The 19,556-nt window shown below is 38.1% G+C and overlaps 2 protein-coding genes across 4 annotated transcripts in view; one reads left to right on the forward strand and one right to left on the reverse strand.

Annotated features, from left to right (window-relative positions):
• The window catches only part of mfsd8 (major facilitator superfamily domain containing 8), a 32,116-nt gene that overhangs the window by 1,430 nt on the left and 11,130 nt on the right, over positions 1 to 19,556 (forward strand). Inside the window, exons 2-3 of one of the 2 annotated variants that reach the window (XM_066720169.1) lie at positions 11,746 to 11,996; positions 16,529 to 16,715. In XM_066720169.1, the coding sequence (XP_066576266.1) occupies positions 16,654 to 16,715 (62 nt within the window). In that variant the 5' untranslated portion in view covers positions 11,746 to 11,996; positions 16,529 to 16,653. The remainder of the gene's footprint in view (positions 1 to 11,745; positions 11,997 to 16,528; positions 16,716 to 19,556) is intronic. The other variant, XM_066720167.1, reaches the window with a different exon arrangement.
• Positions 2,074 to 19,409, reverse strand: abhd18 (abhydrolase domain containing 18). Of its 2 annotated transcripts, none has more exons than XM_066720171.1 (13): positions 19,194 to 19,409; positions 14,348 to 14,456; positions 13,582 to 13,666; positions 13,085 to 13,185; positions 12,129 to 12,207; positions 11,176 to 11,262; positions 10,916 to 10,941; positions 10,143 to 10,281; positions 9,739 to 9,828; positions 8,974 to 9,075; positions 7,954 to 8,341; positions 5,430 to 5,592; positions 2,074 to 4,446 (listed from the first exon to the last, which is right to left on the reverse strand). In XM_066720171.1, exons 2-13 carry the CDS (start codon positions 14,437 to 14,439, stop codon positions 4,389 to 4,391), a joined length of 1,410 nt encoding a protein of 469 aa, XP_066576268.1. In that variant the 5' UTR covers positions 14,440 to 14,456; positions 19,194 to 19,409; the 3' UTR covers positions 2,074 to 4,388. The 2 variants fall into 2 exon arrangements, with proteins under 2 accessions (XP_066576268.1, XP_066576269.1); XM_066720172.1 differs by lacking the exon at positions 19,194 to 19,409 and adding an exon at positions 19,040 to 19,162.

Below are 19,556 nucleotides of genomic sequence, written 5' to 3' on the forward strand. Positions count from 1 at the left end.
AGTTTCCAATTTAGTAAACGCATGCTGGTGCCATGCTGCATGGCTGTGGCATACTTAGCAGTGTACAATTTATTATGAAATGAGGCTAAATGGTACATTACATAATAATAATAGTTACATTTAATATTAACAAACACGAGTTTCAGTTCCTTCACTTATATTACATGCATATTTGTTTATGTTTTCAACATGAACATCCGGATCCATACTTTCTATGAATTGCACCATAGTGCACTATATATATATATATATATATATACACTCACCTAAAGGATTATTAGGAACACCATACTAATACTGTGTTTGACCCCCTTTCGCCTTCAGAACTGCCTTAATTCTACGTGGCATTGATTCAACAAGGTGCTGAAAGCATTCTTTAGAAATGTTGGCCCATATTGATAGGATAGCATCTTGCAGTTGATGGAGATTTGTGGGATGCACATCCAGGGCACGAAGCTCCCATTCCACCACATCCCAAAGGTGCTCTATTGGGTTGAGATCTGGTGACTGTGGGGGCCAGTTTAGTACAGGGAACTCATTGTCATGTTCAAGAAACCAATTTGAAATGATTCCACCTTTGTGACATGGTGCATTATCCTGCTGGAAGTAGCCATCAGAGGATGGGTACATGGTGGTCATAAAGGGATGGACATGGTCAGAAACAATGCTCAGGTAGGCCGTGGCATTTAAACGATGCCCAATTGGCACTAAGGGGCCTAAAGTGTGCCAAGAAAACATCCCCCACACCATTACACCACCACCACCAGCCTGCACAGTGGTAACAAGGCATGATGGATCCATGTTCTCATTCTGTTTACGCCAAATTCTGACTCTACCATCTGAATGTCTCAACAGAAATCGAGACTCATCAGACCAGGCAACATTTTTCCAGTCTTCAACTGTCCAATTTTGGTGAGCTTGTGCAAATTGTAGCCTCTTTTTCCTATTTGTAGTGGAGATGAGTGGTACCCGGTGGGGTCTTCTGCTGTTGTAGCCCATCCGCCTCAAGGTTGTACGTGTTGTGGCTTCACAAATGCTTTGCTTCATACTTCGGTTGTAACGAGTGGTTATTTCAGTCAAAGTTGCTCTTCTATCAGCTTGAATCAGTCGGCCCATTCTCCTCTGACCTCTAGCATCAACAAGGCATTTTCGCCCACAGGACTGCCGCATACTGGATGTTTTTCCCTTTTCACACCATTCTTTGTAAACCCTAGAAATGGTTGTGCGTGAAAATCCCAGTAACTGAGCAGATTGTGAAATACTCAGACCGGCCCGTCTGGCACCAACAACCATGCCACGCTCAAAATTGCTTAAATCACCTTTCTTTCCCATTCAGACATTCAGTTTGGAGTTCAGGAGATTGTCTTAACCAGGACCACACCCCTAAATGCATTGAAGCAACTGCCATGTGATTGGTTGGTTAGATAATTGCATTAATGAGAAATTGAACAGGTGTTCCTAATAATCCTTTAGGTGAGTGTATATATATATATATATGGGAAAGTATATTATATAAAAAGTATAATAACCCGTATTCTATTTGACACACTTTTATTTTGTGTGTTCCAGGATTAAAGCTGGTTTATATTTGCAACTTTCCACTTTAATTCCTTTGTAATGGAGTAGTTATTGGCCTGAATATATAATAAAATGCTCTCGAATTTAAGACCACCTTTTCAATGAAGAGACATTTGACAAATTAGAACAATTCCGCTTATAAAATACATAAGAAAATCAATGGGGTAAAATAAATATTTATCATCTGCACAACATGATTCAATTTTTCTGACAACCATGGTTTTAAGATTTGTATTATAGCTTCTTCTCAATCTCTGTGATGTTTGACCCTTTCTCCATTCAATTTTTCCCTCAATCACTCCAGGTAGGTGTGTCCATTTTCAGAAGTAGGGTTGTTGAGCCAATGTGAATATAGGACGAGTTTACTGCTGTTTTCCTACTATGTCCATTAGTGACTCCTTGTTATTTGTATTTAAAATGATATACCACTAACAAATGCATGTTTTTTGAGTACTACATAAAAATGGGAGAACTCAAACAGGGAACAATAAAACATTACGTTTTACACTTTTATTTAGTACTGCATTTATGGGTTCAATACAATATCTGCAACATAAATAGAAAATATCTCAGATTTCAATGCTTTAGAGTTACAGTAGTCTCCAGATTTGTTTTAATGCTGCCTTTTAAAATCAAACTACATGCCTACATTTAAGAAAATTACATAAAAGTAATCTAGCAGGTACTTTAATGGCAATTGAAAATTATATTTTTCTGATCTGCAAAACTTTCATCATAACTAACATGTTTTGAATGTATTTTCCAGAAGTCTAGCTACTATTTCAAGTGTAGTTTAACCAGATTATATCTTGTTAGAATTGTCTGTGTTTTTACAAGATTTAAAAAGCTGATCAAACTGGATTCACTTGCCAAACAGATTTCTTCATTTTTGTTCTTCAGCATGCTTGCTGTACCAGTGCATCTTATTTAAATACCCTTTGTACATCTTTACTGTTTTTGTATACCAGCTTACTGCATTAGGTGTGTGTATTTCAAGACAGACCACCAAGTTTAACATTTTACCTATATATTTAAATGCAAAAGTCTATGTGTATCTCCCTGTAATTCTGTCCCTAAAATGAATAAAGTTCTAAAATCACATTTCAATGCCTACATTTCCCTATAATTTGAATGAACTATTCTTAACAATGAACCCATTAACTTAACATTAACTAAATCAAAGAAACAAATCATTTAATGGTTTATTGTAAACTTAAAGATATGTACAATTAAAATAAATAAATGTAATTCATGTTTTAGTGCACAAAACTAAGGCACAACATTAATAATGAATTACATTCAATGGCAGGTGCCTCCCCACACTGGTATTACATTAATAAAGCAATTGAACAACTAATACAAAAAAAGAACAATTGTATGATTTGTGTTTAAAAAGTACTGTTATAGTTCAGTAAATTGACCTGGAAATTCAACATCACCCGGAATGAAATTGTACATTTACTGAATACAGATCATTGCTCTTTCTAAAGCCGGTGATCTAAGTATTTATAATCATTTCTTTATATACATGTATAAAATCAGTAACAAATGAGTTACCTTTCTGTGTAATTTATAACATACGGGTTAAAAGACAAAGCCATTTAAAGTAGAAAAAAAATCAAGTGAGAATTAAATACTCAGAGCAAATATGAATGTATATTGCAAGCAACTACAAAGGCAGGCAGGAACTCAAAAGTACTTCATAATAGAAAGTACAACCTGCTTTATCACAGGCATCCTTGATTATCATTACCAACCAATACATGTAAAAAACTGCCCGCAGACCCTCGTATACCCTGGTTATATACACACAGAAACTCTACTGCTGAGCAGTGTTGGTCACAAGCACAGAAACAAGTCTAGTTAAACCAGATCAGAGATAATGTGCTTCTTTAACATAAACAGGTTCAGAGTACTGTTAAGTTACATACATTGCAACATACTACATGATATTAAACCTGTCCAGGCTGAAGTAAATTATATTTGTGGTAAACATAATTAATGTTTATGTATTGCATTCCTCAGCAAGTCACCTTTCCTGAAAACATATAACTAGTTTTTAAAAAGTCCTTTACATTACAGTAGCTGGTTCAATGAGGTGTATATTCAAAGAGAAAGGAAAACATGCATATTATCTTCCAGGGCTATCAGTGCAACATTCAGGAGTTTCACCTAACAGATTTCAAATGCTGACAATGAAAAGTTTTGTTTAAAAAATACATGATGGCCATCTTTTAGTGGCATATAATATTAAAGACTTAAAAAGCTTATCCTAGTTGTTCAAACAGGCAAAGAACACTTGATTTATAAACTATTTTTCAACACAATTCATTCTTTCCAATAAATTACTGAAGTAACTTAAAAAATGCCTTTCATTTCATTGTACCTTTTTAAGTGTACTTACAACAAGGTCATTAGGCTTTTTTTTTCTGGGGGGAAATAGCATGAATAACAACTGAGAAGGTGAATAATCTTTATGAGAATCTGCTGCATTTAGAAATATAATGTATAATAAAATGATGTAAGCTATACTTGTTAAAGAGGTATTTCTTCTGAGACACCTTTCAAATGGGGCCTCATATCCCTTTTACCGTTTAGATTTCAAAATAGTGTGTTTTCACTACCAACAACCAACTACATTGTCTGTAGCACCACATCTTCAGATGATGTCATGGGCAATGTTTCAATTTCAAAGCAGACGGTTACATGGTACAAAGAGCCTTGCAGATCATTTCAGTTCTCGGTTCATTTCCTTCAAGAAAACCTTCCGTGGTTTAAGTGCGCTTGTGGTGAGAGCTGCTCAAAACTTCTCAACTAGAGACCGAATACTTCTTAAGGAAACGGTCGAAGGCATCATAAATTGCTTGCCTGTAACAGAAAAAGAAATAGTTTAATTAAGCATTCTAATCATTTGTTTTTACTGAAAGTGCAGCTAGATAGATCTCAATCTAAGGGGCAGCATGAACAAAACTATTATCAGTTCATACTGGTGAGTTTAAGCTTTTAATGTAGGTGCCTGTAGTGATGCTTTATGCTTAAATGTAACACCCCTCCCCCGACGAGCCCCTGCCCTCTTCATGTCCTGTGCACATTAGTGGTGATATGGATATGTATTTTTAAAAACTGCAAACATTACATTATAAGCAGCTTGATCTAGAATAGCCATAGTTCTAGATGTGATACATACTTTGAACATAATTAATACAAATTACAAATGTACATTACATTTATTTGAGTAGCAATACTTTACTGGACAATATTTATGTCCAAATGTTTTCTTATATTCTGTATAAGTAGTATTAATATAATTATTATTGCTTGGTAGTTTCAGTCACACAATGTACTGTTCTTGTAAACTATGTTGGAATTTAGTTTTCGGGTGATTTATGCCTGAAATGGCAATTTATTTTTAAATGAACATTTAATATATTGGTCCATTTGACCAGTTTTGATGCTTGTACTAGGCAGACTAATTTGAAATGTCGGAGCCTCTTGTGTTAAACCCATCCCTGAACAAGTTTTAGACATCTGATTACATTTCTAAATGAAAAGACAACAACAAAAAAAACTACTAGCTAAAAAAAAAAATTGCTGTCAGGAGCCACATGTTGAGTCTTAAAAAGCTGTGGTTGCCAAACCCTGCACTAGATCCTCCCTTTTTGAAACTATACATTTACTATTAAAAAACGTGCAAAACCACTGAACACTTGTGGAAACTTTACTTTTTTTTTTTGCTATGCTGTGTTATAAGAAACGAGGAGAGATATGGAGAAAAGGCCCTGTGTGACTCTGTGCACGGTGTTAGTCTGAGAACAGAGACCATGGGCTCCAGGCTCTGTGAATGTCCTCACCTGAACAGTCCTTGTTTGAAGAGGTAGGCACTGATGTGGCCCCCGTTCAGGTAGCGCACCTCACAGCCGGGCCAGATCTCCTGTAGGCTGCGCACCCCCGCCCTGGGTATGTAGGCGTCCTCCTTGGCCTGGACCACGATGATCAGGCTGGGGTCCACGGGGACTGTGGCAACACAGACATGCCATCACACATCTGCTCAGTTACTACTCTTACAGTAACTCTTTTCAGTTATTTTCAATGTATTTGACTTTTATGTTGGTGAGCAGTTTTTGCTTTAATCACGTTTGTTTTGTTGTTTTGGGCACGTTTATTTTGAAGTTAATTGTTTTGTTTTTTATTAAAATCACAAAGATTTTAAATTTGTTTAAGTGATTTTAAGAATTGATTTTTAAAGATTTTAATCATAAGTATTAAAAAATTGAATTGTTTTTATTCATGTAAAATGTAAAATACTACACCAAATAAACAGTATTTTACTACTCTTACAGGGACTAGAGGATCTGGCGCTGACTAAAATGGGTCAGGAGGATCAAGATGATTGGGAGGAGTGGTTAGGGATTTCACTTCACTCACAGTGGTCAGTTTTATTCTAGTGTTCAAGCAGACAACAACATCTATTTTTTTTTTAATTGAGGATCTACACTACCTGTAGTTTGTGGGCCACATTTTTGTTGTCCACAAAAAATACTAAATACAAAATCAGTCTTGCTTTCCATTTCATCTCGTTATTGAAATGTTCTTGAGACTAGTGTTGTAATTAAGTACCATTCTGAAGACTATTCTCCTACGACACTGGCAGTGGCAGTACTTCATTATTTTTCTGAATATAAAAGAGGTTCTTGGAAGAACAGGACAGAGATCCTATAAGGAGGCCATAAGGGAAGAGTACAGGAAACAGAGTATGTATAACATTGATCTGTGTACAGTGCATCCGGAAAGTATATACAGCCTTATTCCAAAATAGATTCAATTCATTATTTTCCTCAAAATTCTACAAACAATACCCCATAATGACAATGTGAAAGAAGTTTGTTTGAAATCTTTGCAATTAAAAAAAAAAAAAAAGTATTAACAGCCATTACCATGACACTCAAAATTACAACTTGATTGGAGTCCATCTGTGGTAAATTCAGTTGATTGGACATGATTTGGAAAGGCACACACCTGTCTATATAAGGTCCCACAGTTAACAGTGCATGTCAGAGCACAAACCAAGCCATGAAGTCCAAGGAATTGTCTGTAGACCTCCAAGACAGGATTGTAACAAGGCACAGAAAAATTTCTGCAGCATTGAAGGTCCCAATGAGCACAGTGGCCTCCATCTTCCGTAACTGGAAGAAGTTTGGAACCACCAGGACTCTTCCTAGAGCTGGCCGACCGGCCAAACTGAGCGATCGGGGGAGAAGGGCCTTAGTCAGGGAGGTGACCAAGAACCCGATGGTCACTCTGACAGAGCTCTAGCATGTCTCTGTGGAGAGAGGAGAACCTTCCAGAAGAACAACCATCTCTGCAGCACTCCACCAATCAGGCCTGTATGGTAGGGTGGCCAGACGGAAGCCACTCCTCAGTAAAAGGCACATGACAGCCCGCCTGGAGTTTGCCAAAAGGCACCTGAAGGACTCTCAGACCATGAGAAACAAAATACCTGGTCTGATGAAACAAAGATTGAACTCTTTGGCCTGAATGGCAAGCGTCATGTCTGGAGGAAACCAGGCACCGCTCATCACCTGGCCAATACCATCCCTACAGTGAAGCATGGTGGTGGCAGCATCATGCTGTGGGGATGTTTTTCAGCAGCAGGAACTGGGAGACTAGTCAGGATCGAGGGAAAGATGAATGCAACAATGTACAGAGAAAACCTGCTCCAGAGCGCTCTGGACCTCAAACTGGGGCGAAGGTTCATCTTCCAACAGGACAACGACCCTAAGCACACAGCCAAGATAACAAAGGAGTGGCTACAGGACAACTCTGTGAATGTCCTTGAGTGGCCCAGCCAGAGCCCAGACTTGAACCCGATTGAACATCTCTGGAGAGATCCGAAAATTTTGAGGAAAATAATTAATTTAATCAATTTTGGAATAAGGCTGTAACATAACAAAATGTGGAAAAAGTGAAGCGCTGTGAATACTTTCCGGATGCACCTTATGTACAAGATCCCCCACCATGAATTCAAGTTTTAGTTTCGATAACCATAGAAATCATATTCTATTAAACACAATCTTTGTTGTGCTCCAAAGGCTAAGTTATTAATGCTTAAAGTAAAAGGACAACAGGGATTTAACACACCGAGTGAAATAAAACTCATAGTGATCCTAACCATTAGATATTAGATATTTAAAAGTAATATCTACACACCCGTTGCTAATGTATTTGAATTTTTATACTGAATTTAGTTATAGTGAAACAAAAATATGAAAATTAATCCATATTATTTTTGAAAATGGTTTCCCTATAATGCTGGCAAAGCTGGTCTCTTAGCACCATGCAGTGACTGCGTTAAGGGATTGTTCACACAGCTCTTACCAGAAAAGTTGGCAATATGTGTGCATTCATCCATAACGCCCTTCATAAAACAGAGGGACTCGTGCTGCAGGGACTGCCGCCTCCGGTCCTCCTTGGTGATGGTCTTGGCGCTGAGCATGTCCATGTGTGGACTGCTGCTGCTCACGGCTGACAGGGTCTGGTCCAGGAAGCCCACTCTCTGCCCCCCATCCATCCCGAGCCTCCGTCCCGAGGCCCTGATATCTGTGTTGTGTGCCTCCAGTGAGTGGAACCGCTCGGTCCCCAGAAGTCGTTCGGTGTCAGTCCCCTGGAAGTCCAGGATGTCCTTGGAGATGTCAAGGTGCTGGAGATTGTCCAGGCTGATGGGGGCATTCTTGACAAAGTCCTGGCCCATCTTAAAGGAATCTGTCTGAATGCAAGCACAAAAGCAGGTCCAGAGCAACCATCAACTATTGCCATCCACAGGTTTTACTGCATCTCCCACATAATCAAAGTCTGATTAACATACAAGTGTGATCAGCATTAATCCAGTAGAGTAGTGTAATGCTGATTTTAATTTGAAGCGTAGCCCTGTGTTTGATTAGCACTATTGCTCCTCTCCAAACACACTGTAAAGTAACAAGGCCCATATTATCAAAGCTTGGTTAATGCATTCAGTAAGTTTACATAGACAGAATATTAGGAAAATATAAATTAAGTTATTAAAACATGCAATTTAAGTACAATAGATATATTTTCAACATAAGCATGGTGAATCAAAACATAACCTCATAAGACAACCCAAAATCTCACCTGAATGTCTCAGAAGAACTGTCCATTACAATGTGTTGTTGAAACATAATTGAAAGAGCCTTGCCTGTGATGTATACAGTCTAGATACAACTAGATATTGCAAGAAAATAAATAAATTAAAGAATACAAATCCCCACTTTAATCAGTTTAGTTCTTCCTAGTGTTATAGTGTTTTTTTGTATAATAAAGTAATCTTATTGTATTTCTTACCAGTACGAACACAACCCAAACCATCTGTGAAATACTTACTCCACAATATTCCAGCATTCTAATGATTTCTTCTTCATAAACAGTATGCGTTGCATACTGTTTTTCAAGTTCCCTCCAATTAACTGCTTTGCTTAAAACTCCCTGGAAAAGAAAATGATAGAAATATATACAGTACTGTGCACAAGTTTTAGGCAGGTATATGACTATATGCCTACAAAATCCCTGACTGTGTGCAAGTGTACCTAGAAGAATTGATGCTGTTTTGAAGGCAAAGGGTGGTCAGACCAAATATGGATTTGATGTAGATTTGTCTTCTGTTCATTCACTTTGCATTTAGTTAATTGATAAATATAATCTATTAACATGTCTATTTTTGAAAGCATTCTTACTTTACATTATTTTTTCACACCTGGCTAAAACGTTTGCACAGTACTGTATATTAATAATCTTTTAACATAATTAAGCTACAGGCAAAGCAGTGTCTTCAGAAAGGTGAGACAGATTAAATTAACTCTTATCCAATACGAGTAGTTCAAGGTGGTATTCCAATGGGTAGAAATATCTGGGAAACCAAAATACACGTGAAAGCTACAGAAATTTTGAATTTTGTTTGCTTAGGTTGCAATGTAATTCTGCCTTTTTAATCACAGAATATGTAAGTAATCAATAATATTTTACTGATCCCTGTCAATAATATGGACTCACTTCTCAGGAGCAATGTTAGCTACAAAAAAAAGCACAAATGAGTTGTATAAGCATACATAGAAAACAACTAATTTCTAGTAAAATTCAATATGATCTTACCGTTGTAAAAACAGTTGAAGCCGTGGACCAGGACAGACATGGAACCAGTGGGATTGGCTTCGGCCAGTTTGTTACGGCTAAAGATGCCATCTACAACATGACCAAACAATACAATTAATTACAATGCCCTTTAAATATTTTAAAAGGTTCTATTAAGAATAATTATATATTGCATATGCAGTATATGGTGCAGTATATGGTGCAGTATATATGCAGTATATCCCAAGGCCCTTCACAATTATATTATTTAACTTCCAAATGAGGCATTAACATCATTCATAATCATTATACTTTCACATAGCGAAGTGTAATTTCTGCCAAAACAAGAACAATAATTTGATAGATATTTGTTATGGCATGTGGGCATGACAGCCTTCAGCAGAGCCTGTGTCCGTGTCACGCACATGTCCGCCCATGGAGATGCCGGTCATTCCCAGAGGCCAGTAGCCCTCCCTCTCGAGCCATTGCAGCAGAGCAGCAGACTCCAGCACCAGAGCCCCCCCCATCACAAACAGGTCGGACACATTCTTCAGACTGGAGCGCCTGGCCACAAAGACAAGGACTACCTCAGTACTGCCCTGACTTCCCATTGACCTCCACTGTACACTCACACACACACACACACACACACACACACACACAGCTGGCTCTCATGTTGACTGCTTCATGACTCTCTTCTAATAGTATTATTAAAAGGTATAACATGTCTTAAGCCCCCTAAAGAGTACATTATTAAATTCAAAGTCTTCAGGTTTGTTTTCATATTTTTGTTTTGCTTCTGCCTATACTTTGAACAACTTTACTACTGAGACACCAGACTCCAGACACCAGACACCAGACAAATGCAAATATTCCTGTCTCAATTACATTTTCATACCAGCCTGCCTCCTGTACAGACCATTCAGAGCAGAAGTGATGTTTATTGCAGTACTGTGACAGTGCTGACATTGCTCAAAACACAATCCAGCATGCAAAATTATTAAACTCGGGGAAATCTCAAGAAAAAAACTAGCATGGAACAAACATGTTCCGCATTAAATAAAACAGCTGTGAGCACCATGACAACCATTGCACTATGTGGGTCTATTTATATATTGGAGTGGTCAATTGCCGCTATGGAAATACATGGATGGAAACAGAATCATTTTAGCCAGGGGGAATGGAATGGATTACTCACAGTTGGTCTTTTGGTTTTCTGTATCCATGTATTTTAAATTAAGGTAATGACAATAAAGACATAATTTGAAAGAACTTCCCTGAGTTTTACAGGGAGATAAAAGCATAACATTTAACTTTTAGACTTTAAAAGTTTAACATTAATCAATTTAATGATCTTAATGTATATCAGAGATAATGCATACACAATGTATGAGTATTCTTGATATATGATGTTATTTGTAAGCAAATTCTAAAAAAACAATTCCAGGGATAAAGGATATAATAAGGGTTTTCTAGCAACAGTGATGCCATGCAGGTCTCCTTTATCATCGGTCGGGCCATGAGTGTGCGTCTTCTCCAAAAGAACTGAAAGGAAAAATGCAGAAAAGACTGAACTACATATCTAAACCCTCACCAAGATAGTATTACCGTTTTATGTTTAGATACTTAAAACATAAAAGGCTTTTTTTCTTTCCCATTTCAAATTAATGTAAGGTTATGATTTCAAATACAGTAGACAGATGAATGCATTGAATGCTCACTTTCATAAAAAGATTTGTTCTGCGGCCAACTAAGAGCTGGGGTAGCGCTCTTCTTGACACTTAGTTCACGTGTTTAATTTCACTTTAATTTAGGATTAATTTTTTATTATACCCTCCAAATAGTGCTGCCTGTCTTAGATTGGATACTTTTATGCAGCCATGTACAGTTGCTTTCATTAACTGAGAATGGAGGTGAAGGAGCATTAATTCACAAATATCACTCATATTATTTGTGACTAAGCCTGTAACTTCTGGCTTCCTTGTACAGCCCTAGAACAACCCCTCCCTCTTGCTTCTGTCTCTGCAGGACTGCATTCATTTAGTTACTTCAATCTGAATCTCAAGAGGCACACAACCAATTATGGGAGTGGATACTGTGTTATCAGCTGATGATTTGGTTTCCGTAAATAAAAAAAATAAAAAAAGAAGAACATAAGAACATAAGAACAGGAAGGAAGTAATTAAGAACTTTAAACACTTTAGAGAGTAAAAACTGTAGAGATGTGCAGTGGAATACGTAACTGGAATACTGGGCCCTTTCAATTAAGAGAAGACACGGTAAGTTACAAAACACTAAGTTTGATGAATGTTTCATTTCCATTGTTACATTTTTGCATGTAAGTGCAGTGTGTAAGTTGAAGTCATTGAAAGTAGTGGGTTTCTTATCAAGTTCATGTTGGGCACACTTACATGGTCTCCTGTGCCCGCAAGGTGAATGCATACTGGCTTGTGTTTGTTCTTCCACTCTTTGGGCAATATTAACTGGAACCTTAGACCAAACAAGAAACAAACACAAAAACATATATTTTTTGTATTTCATTGAAACATCTTATGGTTACATTCAATAGAATATTGTGACACTACTGATAACTGCATGTTGAAATTTCCATGTAATCTTTATTTAACTGTAACAAAACAAAAAAAGTCTTAAATGACCCATCCCTCTGTCCTGAGACACAATGACAGGGTGAATTATAGTACTCACTACACTCTGACCTGTGAATGATATTGCGTGTTGAAGTATGAAAAAAAAATGTTGTCTGCTTCTTAATATGTAACACGCATTCAGATGTAAAACAAGGCAACAAACATATAAAAAGTACTGATGCCCTTTTTGTGGATGCAGTATGGTGTGTAACATATGAAAATACTGAGACTGCACTAGTAAATATGTTCAATTAGGCCTGAAGCCAGGAAATGTACCTTTCAGCTGTTACAAATGCTCAGTCTTCTAAGACATATTTATTCTGCTAGACTCAATACAATGCCTGTCTTTTACTGATATGAACATACAGTTACTCTTAACCTGTGAGGAATGTTTTGTCAAACTTCGGGACAAATAATGATGGCAACATGTAACAGGTTGGTTCCAAGGCAACAGAATCTCAGACCGTTTAGGTAGATGTGCACAAGAGTCACATCCCCCCAGGAAGATCACTATTATTAGAAGATCACTAGAATTAAAGTTGAGCATGTCACGCAGTCAAGATCTAATTTCTGCTAAATGACCAACAAAACGCAACAGGGGTTTCTATGGAACTTAATTCGTCTGTAGGAGGTTTTAATTCACGCACGTCTGAATTATAGGCTTTTTATGGTGTTTATGATTAATTGCCGGAGTTAAACAAGGTCATATTTCTCCTTACCTGGCTTTCACAGACTCTGCTGGTAAGATGCCTGGAACAAAGTGCTCCAGAGGGGATATGAAATGTCCATTAAGGATTTTACATTCCTTTTCTTCCTCTACCTATAGAGAAAGAAAATGTGTGCATCAAATAGGTTAAACCACACACCAGTCTACAAGCATATTTTAACATGTTTTTGTTGTGATTAAGCCAAAATTAATAACAAGTCGTTTAAAACCCACCCCCTCCACGGGGGACATTAGTACTGAGTATTTACACTTTGGGATCCCTCTGAAGGCATGCAATATATTATTCATAATGATAATGTTTTTCCTATGACACATACTGTAATGTGAAAACAAAGTAGCAGATATAAATACACAATTACATACACCAGAAGATAAGCAAAGGAGTAAGTCATTATTTATCTTATTTTTCTCTTAAGACTAGAATAGTTTATTTACAATTAAAGCAAATAAAATGTTTCAGTTCAAATAAAAATATGAGAAATGCCTTACCTTGTCTATGAAGACTGGATAATCTTTTGGAACCAAATTCTTACACTTCTCTCTATTCCCAATGATTTTCCGGAATTCGAATATTCTATATATATAAAAAAGAAAAGAAAGAAAGATTGACACTGTGGAACTGAATATAATTTGCAAAAAAGCATACTAGTGAACATACTAGTGTAGTGTAAAATTTAATGATTGTGGGGTTTGTGCTGGCAAGGACACTGTGCCGCTGCCAGTTTTCCCTTCTAAACCCTTGGGTATGAAGATTTTGAGCACACAGACCAGTTGGCCTTGCCGAGACAGTAACTAATGTGAGCTTATTATGAGTCGAGACATGAGGAATCTGTGGGGAAAATTGTTGCCAGCTCATTTGCTGCTACCATTGTAACTTGTCTGTACAAATAAAAAATAAAATGCATTATCCTGCTTTGGGGTTCAGACTGTATGTAATTATTACATAATAATCTTATGGGCCAAAACACCTGCAAAATATCACACTTCCACATGGACTGGGAGACAACATAATATAATATAAAGGCAACTTTGTTTGAGTCTCATGAGACTGGACTTTAAAACCTGTTTTGAAACAGTGTTGCACTATGCATGTATTTTGGACCATAGATTTTTGCAGTATTACATAATGATTAAATATAGCTGGAACAACTAGACAGTTTATTTTTTAATATCCCCCTTTTTCTAAAACCTATATTTTAAGTTATAGAGCAATCAGTTATTTTGACAGATAAAGTTTAGTTCCACTATACAGTACCTTCTTAAATCATCCGGCTTTCCCCAACCTTGTATGAACAGCTTGGTTAGGAGAAGCCTTCTGTAGAGAACATCCAGCCGGCTCACACCCATTAGCAAATACAAGGCATCTGAATCAAATGAGAAACAACTTTTTATTTTTTCAGATTGTCATCCAAGCCATTCTCATGGTAGTTAAAGCACATGACACATATTGTTCTACTACAGATTGTACAACCTTCATGAGTTTACAGATATCATACTGATATCACGCAGCAATTTGAAAACATCTCACCAAGACTACACAATCCCAAATAAGGTTACAATATTGTTCCAAACTGCTTGATGGATTGTTTTGCCGCTGAATAAGTCAATACCTTTTATACAGCAGTGTGTCAGATGGCCCATTGTAGAGAACACTTTAACACAACAAGAACATCTTTAAACAGAACTGAAGTGAAGCAATACATTACTCAATTGTTAATTGTTTAACGTATTTGTGTTTTAAATACAGCAAAAGCAATATGACCAATTGCTGAATTATACTAACAGACTAAATGATGATGTGAGGGACACTTCCAAGTCACCCATTCAGTGGAGAACTATGATTAATATACACACACACATACACACTCAATATTTTTTCTTTGTGAAAATGCTTAATATACACTCACCTAAAGGATTATTAGGAACACCATACTAATACTGTGTTTGACCCCCTTTCACCTTCAGAACTGCCTTAATTCTACGTGGCATTGATTCAACAAGGTGCTGAAAGCATTCTTTAGAAATGTTGGCCCATATTGATAGGATAGCATCTTGCAGTTGATGGAGATTTGTGGGATGCACATCCAGGGCACGAAGCTCCCGTTCCACCACATCCCAAAGATGCTCTATTGGGTTGAGATCTAGTGACTGTGGGGGCCAGTTTAGTACAGGGAACTCATTGTCATGTTCAAGAAACCAATTTGAAATGATTCGACCTTTGTGACATGGTGCATTATCCTGCTGGAAGTAGCCATCAGAGGATGGGTACATGGTGGTCATAAAGGGATGGACATGGTCAGAAACGATGCTCAGGTAGGCCGTGGCATTTAAACGATGCCCAATTGGCACTAAGGGGCCTAAAGTGTGCCAAGAAAACATCCCCCACACCATTACACCACCACCACCAGCCTGCACAGTGGTAACAAGGCATGATGGATCCATGTTCTCATTCTGTTTACACCAAATTCTGACTCTACCATCTGAATGTCTCAACAGAAATCGAGACTCATCAGACCAGGCAACATTTTTCCAGTCTTCAACTGTCCAATTTTGGTGAGCTTGTGCAAATTGTAGCCTCTTTTTCCTATTTGTAGTGGAGATGAGTGGTACCCGGTGGGGTCTTCTGCTGTTGTAGCCCATCCGCCTCAAGGTTGTACGTGTTGTGGCTTCACAAATGCTTTGCTGCATACCTCGGTTGTAACGAGTGGTTATTTCAGTCAAAGTTGCTCTTCTATCAGCTTGAATCGGTCGGCCCATTCTCCTCTGACCTCTAGCATCAACAAGGCATTTTCGCCCACAGGACTGCCACATACTGGATGTTTTTCCCTTTTCACACCATTCTTTGTAAACCCTAGAAATGGTTGTGCGTGAAAATCCCAGTAACTGAGCAGATTGTGAAATACTCAGACCGGCCCGTCTGGCACCAACAACCATGCCACGCTCAAAATTGCTTAAATCACCTTTCTTTCCCATTCAGACATTCAGTTTGGAGTTCAGGAGATTGTCTTGACCAGGACCACACCCCTAAATGCATTGAAGCAACTGCCATGTGATTGGTTGGTTAGATAATTGCATTAATGAGAAATTGAACAGGTGTTCCTAATAATCCTTTACGTGAGTGTATATTTCCATACACATTTATTTGGCATAAACTTAAAAATTACATAGAAATATGTATTGAAAGATCAAAAAGTGTTTTTTTTTAAACTCTTGTAACCATTAATTCAGATACAATCTGAAGTCGGTTCTGCACTACAAAGTACAAATGCTCTTATTCATGGAGTCTTGCACAGGGTAATGTAGTAATCTTGCTCACTGATGATCAGAATTTCAGGAGCAACATCTGCAAAATTCTGCAGAAACTTTAAGCTTTCATGCATTGCTTTAGAAGAGTTAATGCCCTCATAAAACAAAATATGTTATTGTTTTTGAACAGACATGGGGACATACAAAAGGAAGGATGCAGTCAACAGTGGTGTGGTTATAATCAGGAAATTCCTGTGAGGAGGAGGATGATGATTAGAGCAACAACACCATTTGAGAAACTTTAAAGAAGCTTTCATGGAAATGAAAAAAGAAATCACAGAAATACCAGAGAAAGACAAACTCAACTCCACCACCAAGTAAGTAATTTTACAGATTTTACTAATTAGGAGTAAGCAGGGATCCATGAAAAAGAAAACAATGAGAACAGTGTGCACAACAACTAAGAACTCCCTATAGACTCAAGTAGGCAGATCTTACAGTGTTGAAGACTAAAAACTCAACAGTAAACCATTCCAGCTTACTGCACCACAAATGTAACTCAAAACAGAAGAGGAAATTCAATATTAATACTATATATAAGATTAGCCATATTAAGAGAGTGACTTATATTAGTGAAATGTGGTTTTGCTTTTTTTCCCCTCTATTTCCTTTGCTTAATCACTATTGAAGTGACCTGACATTTCACACATTAACAGGGAATAATGCATAGACATCATGGATTAGAGGATGTAATGATTGGACACTTATATCTCAATAAATAAATACAAGGATAATGTTTTACCAGTATTCCCCCACCTTCCCTACAATATGCAATGTACAGTGAGGGAAAAAAGTATTTGATCCCCTGCTGATTTTGTACATTTGCCCACTGACAAAGAAATGATCAGTCTATAATTTGAATGGTAGGTGTATTTTAACAGTGAGAGACAGAATAACAACAAAAAAATCCAGAAAAACGCATTTCAAAAAAGTTATACATTGATTTGCATGTTAATGAGGGAAATAAGTATTTGACCCCTTCGACTTAGTACTTGGTGGCAAAACCCTTGTTGGCAATCACAGAGGTCAGACGTTTCTTGTAGTTGGCCACCAGGTTTGCACACATCTCAGGAGGGATTTTGTCCCACTCCTCTTTGCAGATTTTCTATGGGATTAAGGTCTGGAGACTGGCTAGGCCACTCCAGGACCTTAATGTGCTTCTTCTTGAGCCACTCCTTTGTTGCCTTGGCTGTGTGTTTTGGGTCATTGTCATGCTGGAATACCCATCCACGACCCATTTTCAATGCCCTGGCTGAGGGAAGGAGGTTCTCACCCAAGATTTGACGGTACATGGCCCCGTCCATCGTCCCTTTGATGTGGTGCAGTTGTCCTGTCCCCTTAGCAGAAAAACACCCCCAAAGCATAATGTTTCCACCTCCATGTTTGACGGTGGGGATGGTGTTCTTGGGGTCATTCCTCCTCCTCCAAACACGGCGAGTGGAGTTGATGCCAAAGAGCTCAATTTTGGTCTCATCTGACCAACACTTTCACCCAGTTCTCCTCTGAATCATTCAGATGTTCATTGGCAAACTTCAGACGGGCCTGTACATGTGCTTTCTTGAGCAGGGGGACCTTGCGGGCGCTGCAGGATTTCAGTCCTTCACGGCGTAGTGTTACCAATTGTTTTCTTGGTGACTATGGTCCCAGCTGCCTTGAGATCATTAACAAGATCCTCCCGTGTAGTTCTGGGCTGATTCCGCACCGTTCTCCTGATCATTGAAACTCCACGAGGTGAGATCTTGCATGGAGCCCCAGACCGAGGGAGACTGACAGTTATTTTGTGTTTCTTCCATTTGCGAATAATCGCACCAACTGTTGTCACCTTCTCACCAAGCTGCTTGGCGATGGTCTTGTAGCCCATTCCAGCCTTGTGTAGGTCTACAATCTTGTCCCTGACATCCTTGGACAGCTCTTTGGTCTTGGCCATGGTGGAGAGTTTGGAATCTGATTGATTGATTGCTTCTGTGGACAGGTGTCTTTTATACAGGTAACGAGCTGAGATTAGGAGAGTACCTTTAAGAGAGAGCTCCTAATCTCAGCTCGTTACCTGTATAAAAGTCACCTGGGAGCCAGAAATCTTGCTGATTGATAGGGGATCAAATACTTATTTCCCTCATTCACATGCAAATCAATTTAAAACTTTTTTGAAATGCGTTTTTCTGGATTTTTTTGTTGTTATTCTGTCTCTCACTGTTAAAATACACCTACCATAAAAATTATAGACTGATCATTTATTTGTCAGTGGGCAAACGTACAAAATCAGCAGGGGATCAAATACTTTTTTCCCTCACTGTAAGCCGTGTGAAAAATAATATACATACAGTAACTGCGCAAAACACAAAAAGGTATATGTTGAGCAACTGATCAAATAATTATACATGTGTGTGAGTGTATTAAAACATAAGGATGAACCTTATTAAAACATATTTGGTGTCACAATATACACTCGCCATAGGGATGCTATCGCTTTGCTGCATACTTTTTATTTTTTCAGATGAAGGCTATACATAATACACAAATCGGGAGCCACTTTAAACTATTACATATTCAAAACCTACTCCACGTGTTTTGTTTAGTCGAGACTACACAGTTACATACAAAGCCACACAAATGTGATCCCGTTGAGCAAACTACATCCTACCATAAACTTGCTTCCCGATTTCAATACTGTACGTTTTCCAAGGAGGTCAACAGCCAACTTCCAACGCATACAACTAATATGTATTAACAAGAAATAAAATGAGCAAAACTGAAACGAAGTGCATTGTGAATGTCAGTCAATGACAGATACTCACTCGGTGAATAGAGGAGTTGCAGACCGTGGGCTTCTGTCAAACTGCGTTAATATCCTTTAACCTGATGGTTTCCCTAAACGGACAGACTCTTCTCCATGCTAACACGGACCTTTGCATCTTAGAAAACAGTATTAATACACATAAATGAATCTAATCTTATCGCATTCAAGGTGCATGATTTCAGCGAGCGAACTCAGACATGTTAATCGATTTCGTGTGACCCCGGCTGCAAAAACCGATGAACCAATCAGGCGCACAGATAAAAACCAGGAAGTACGTCAGCAACAAGATCTGTGGTCGCTTTGCTGTTGCGCAGATTTCCGCAGAGCTGCCTCACTCCACCGATCCCATTGGTGAAGCGGT

Source organism: Amia ocellicauda, chromosome 13 (assembly GCF_036373705.1).
Source record: "Amia ocellicauda isolate fAmiCal2 chromosome 13, fAmiCal2.hap1, whole genome shotgun sequence".
Lineage (NCBI taxonomy): Eukaryota > Metazoa > Chordata > Actinopteri > Amiiformes > Amiidae > Amia > Amia ocellicauda.

Excerpts from the sequence above, each read along its gene's own strand:
- abhd18 (XM_066720171.1), bottom strand. The coding sequence starts at position 14,439 with ATGGGTGTGAGCCGGCTGGATGTTCTCTACAGAAGGCTTCTCCTAACC. Across the intron at positions 9,076-9,738 it reads CTTCAACTGTTTTTACAACG|GGAGTTTTAAGCAAAGCAGT; the intron begins GTAAGATCATAT and ends TTTCTTTTCCAG. Across the intron at positions 5,593-7,953 it reads ACATATTGCCAACTTTTCTG|TCCCCGTGGACCCCAGCCTG; the intron begins GTAAGAGCTGTG and ends GTGTTGCCACAG.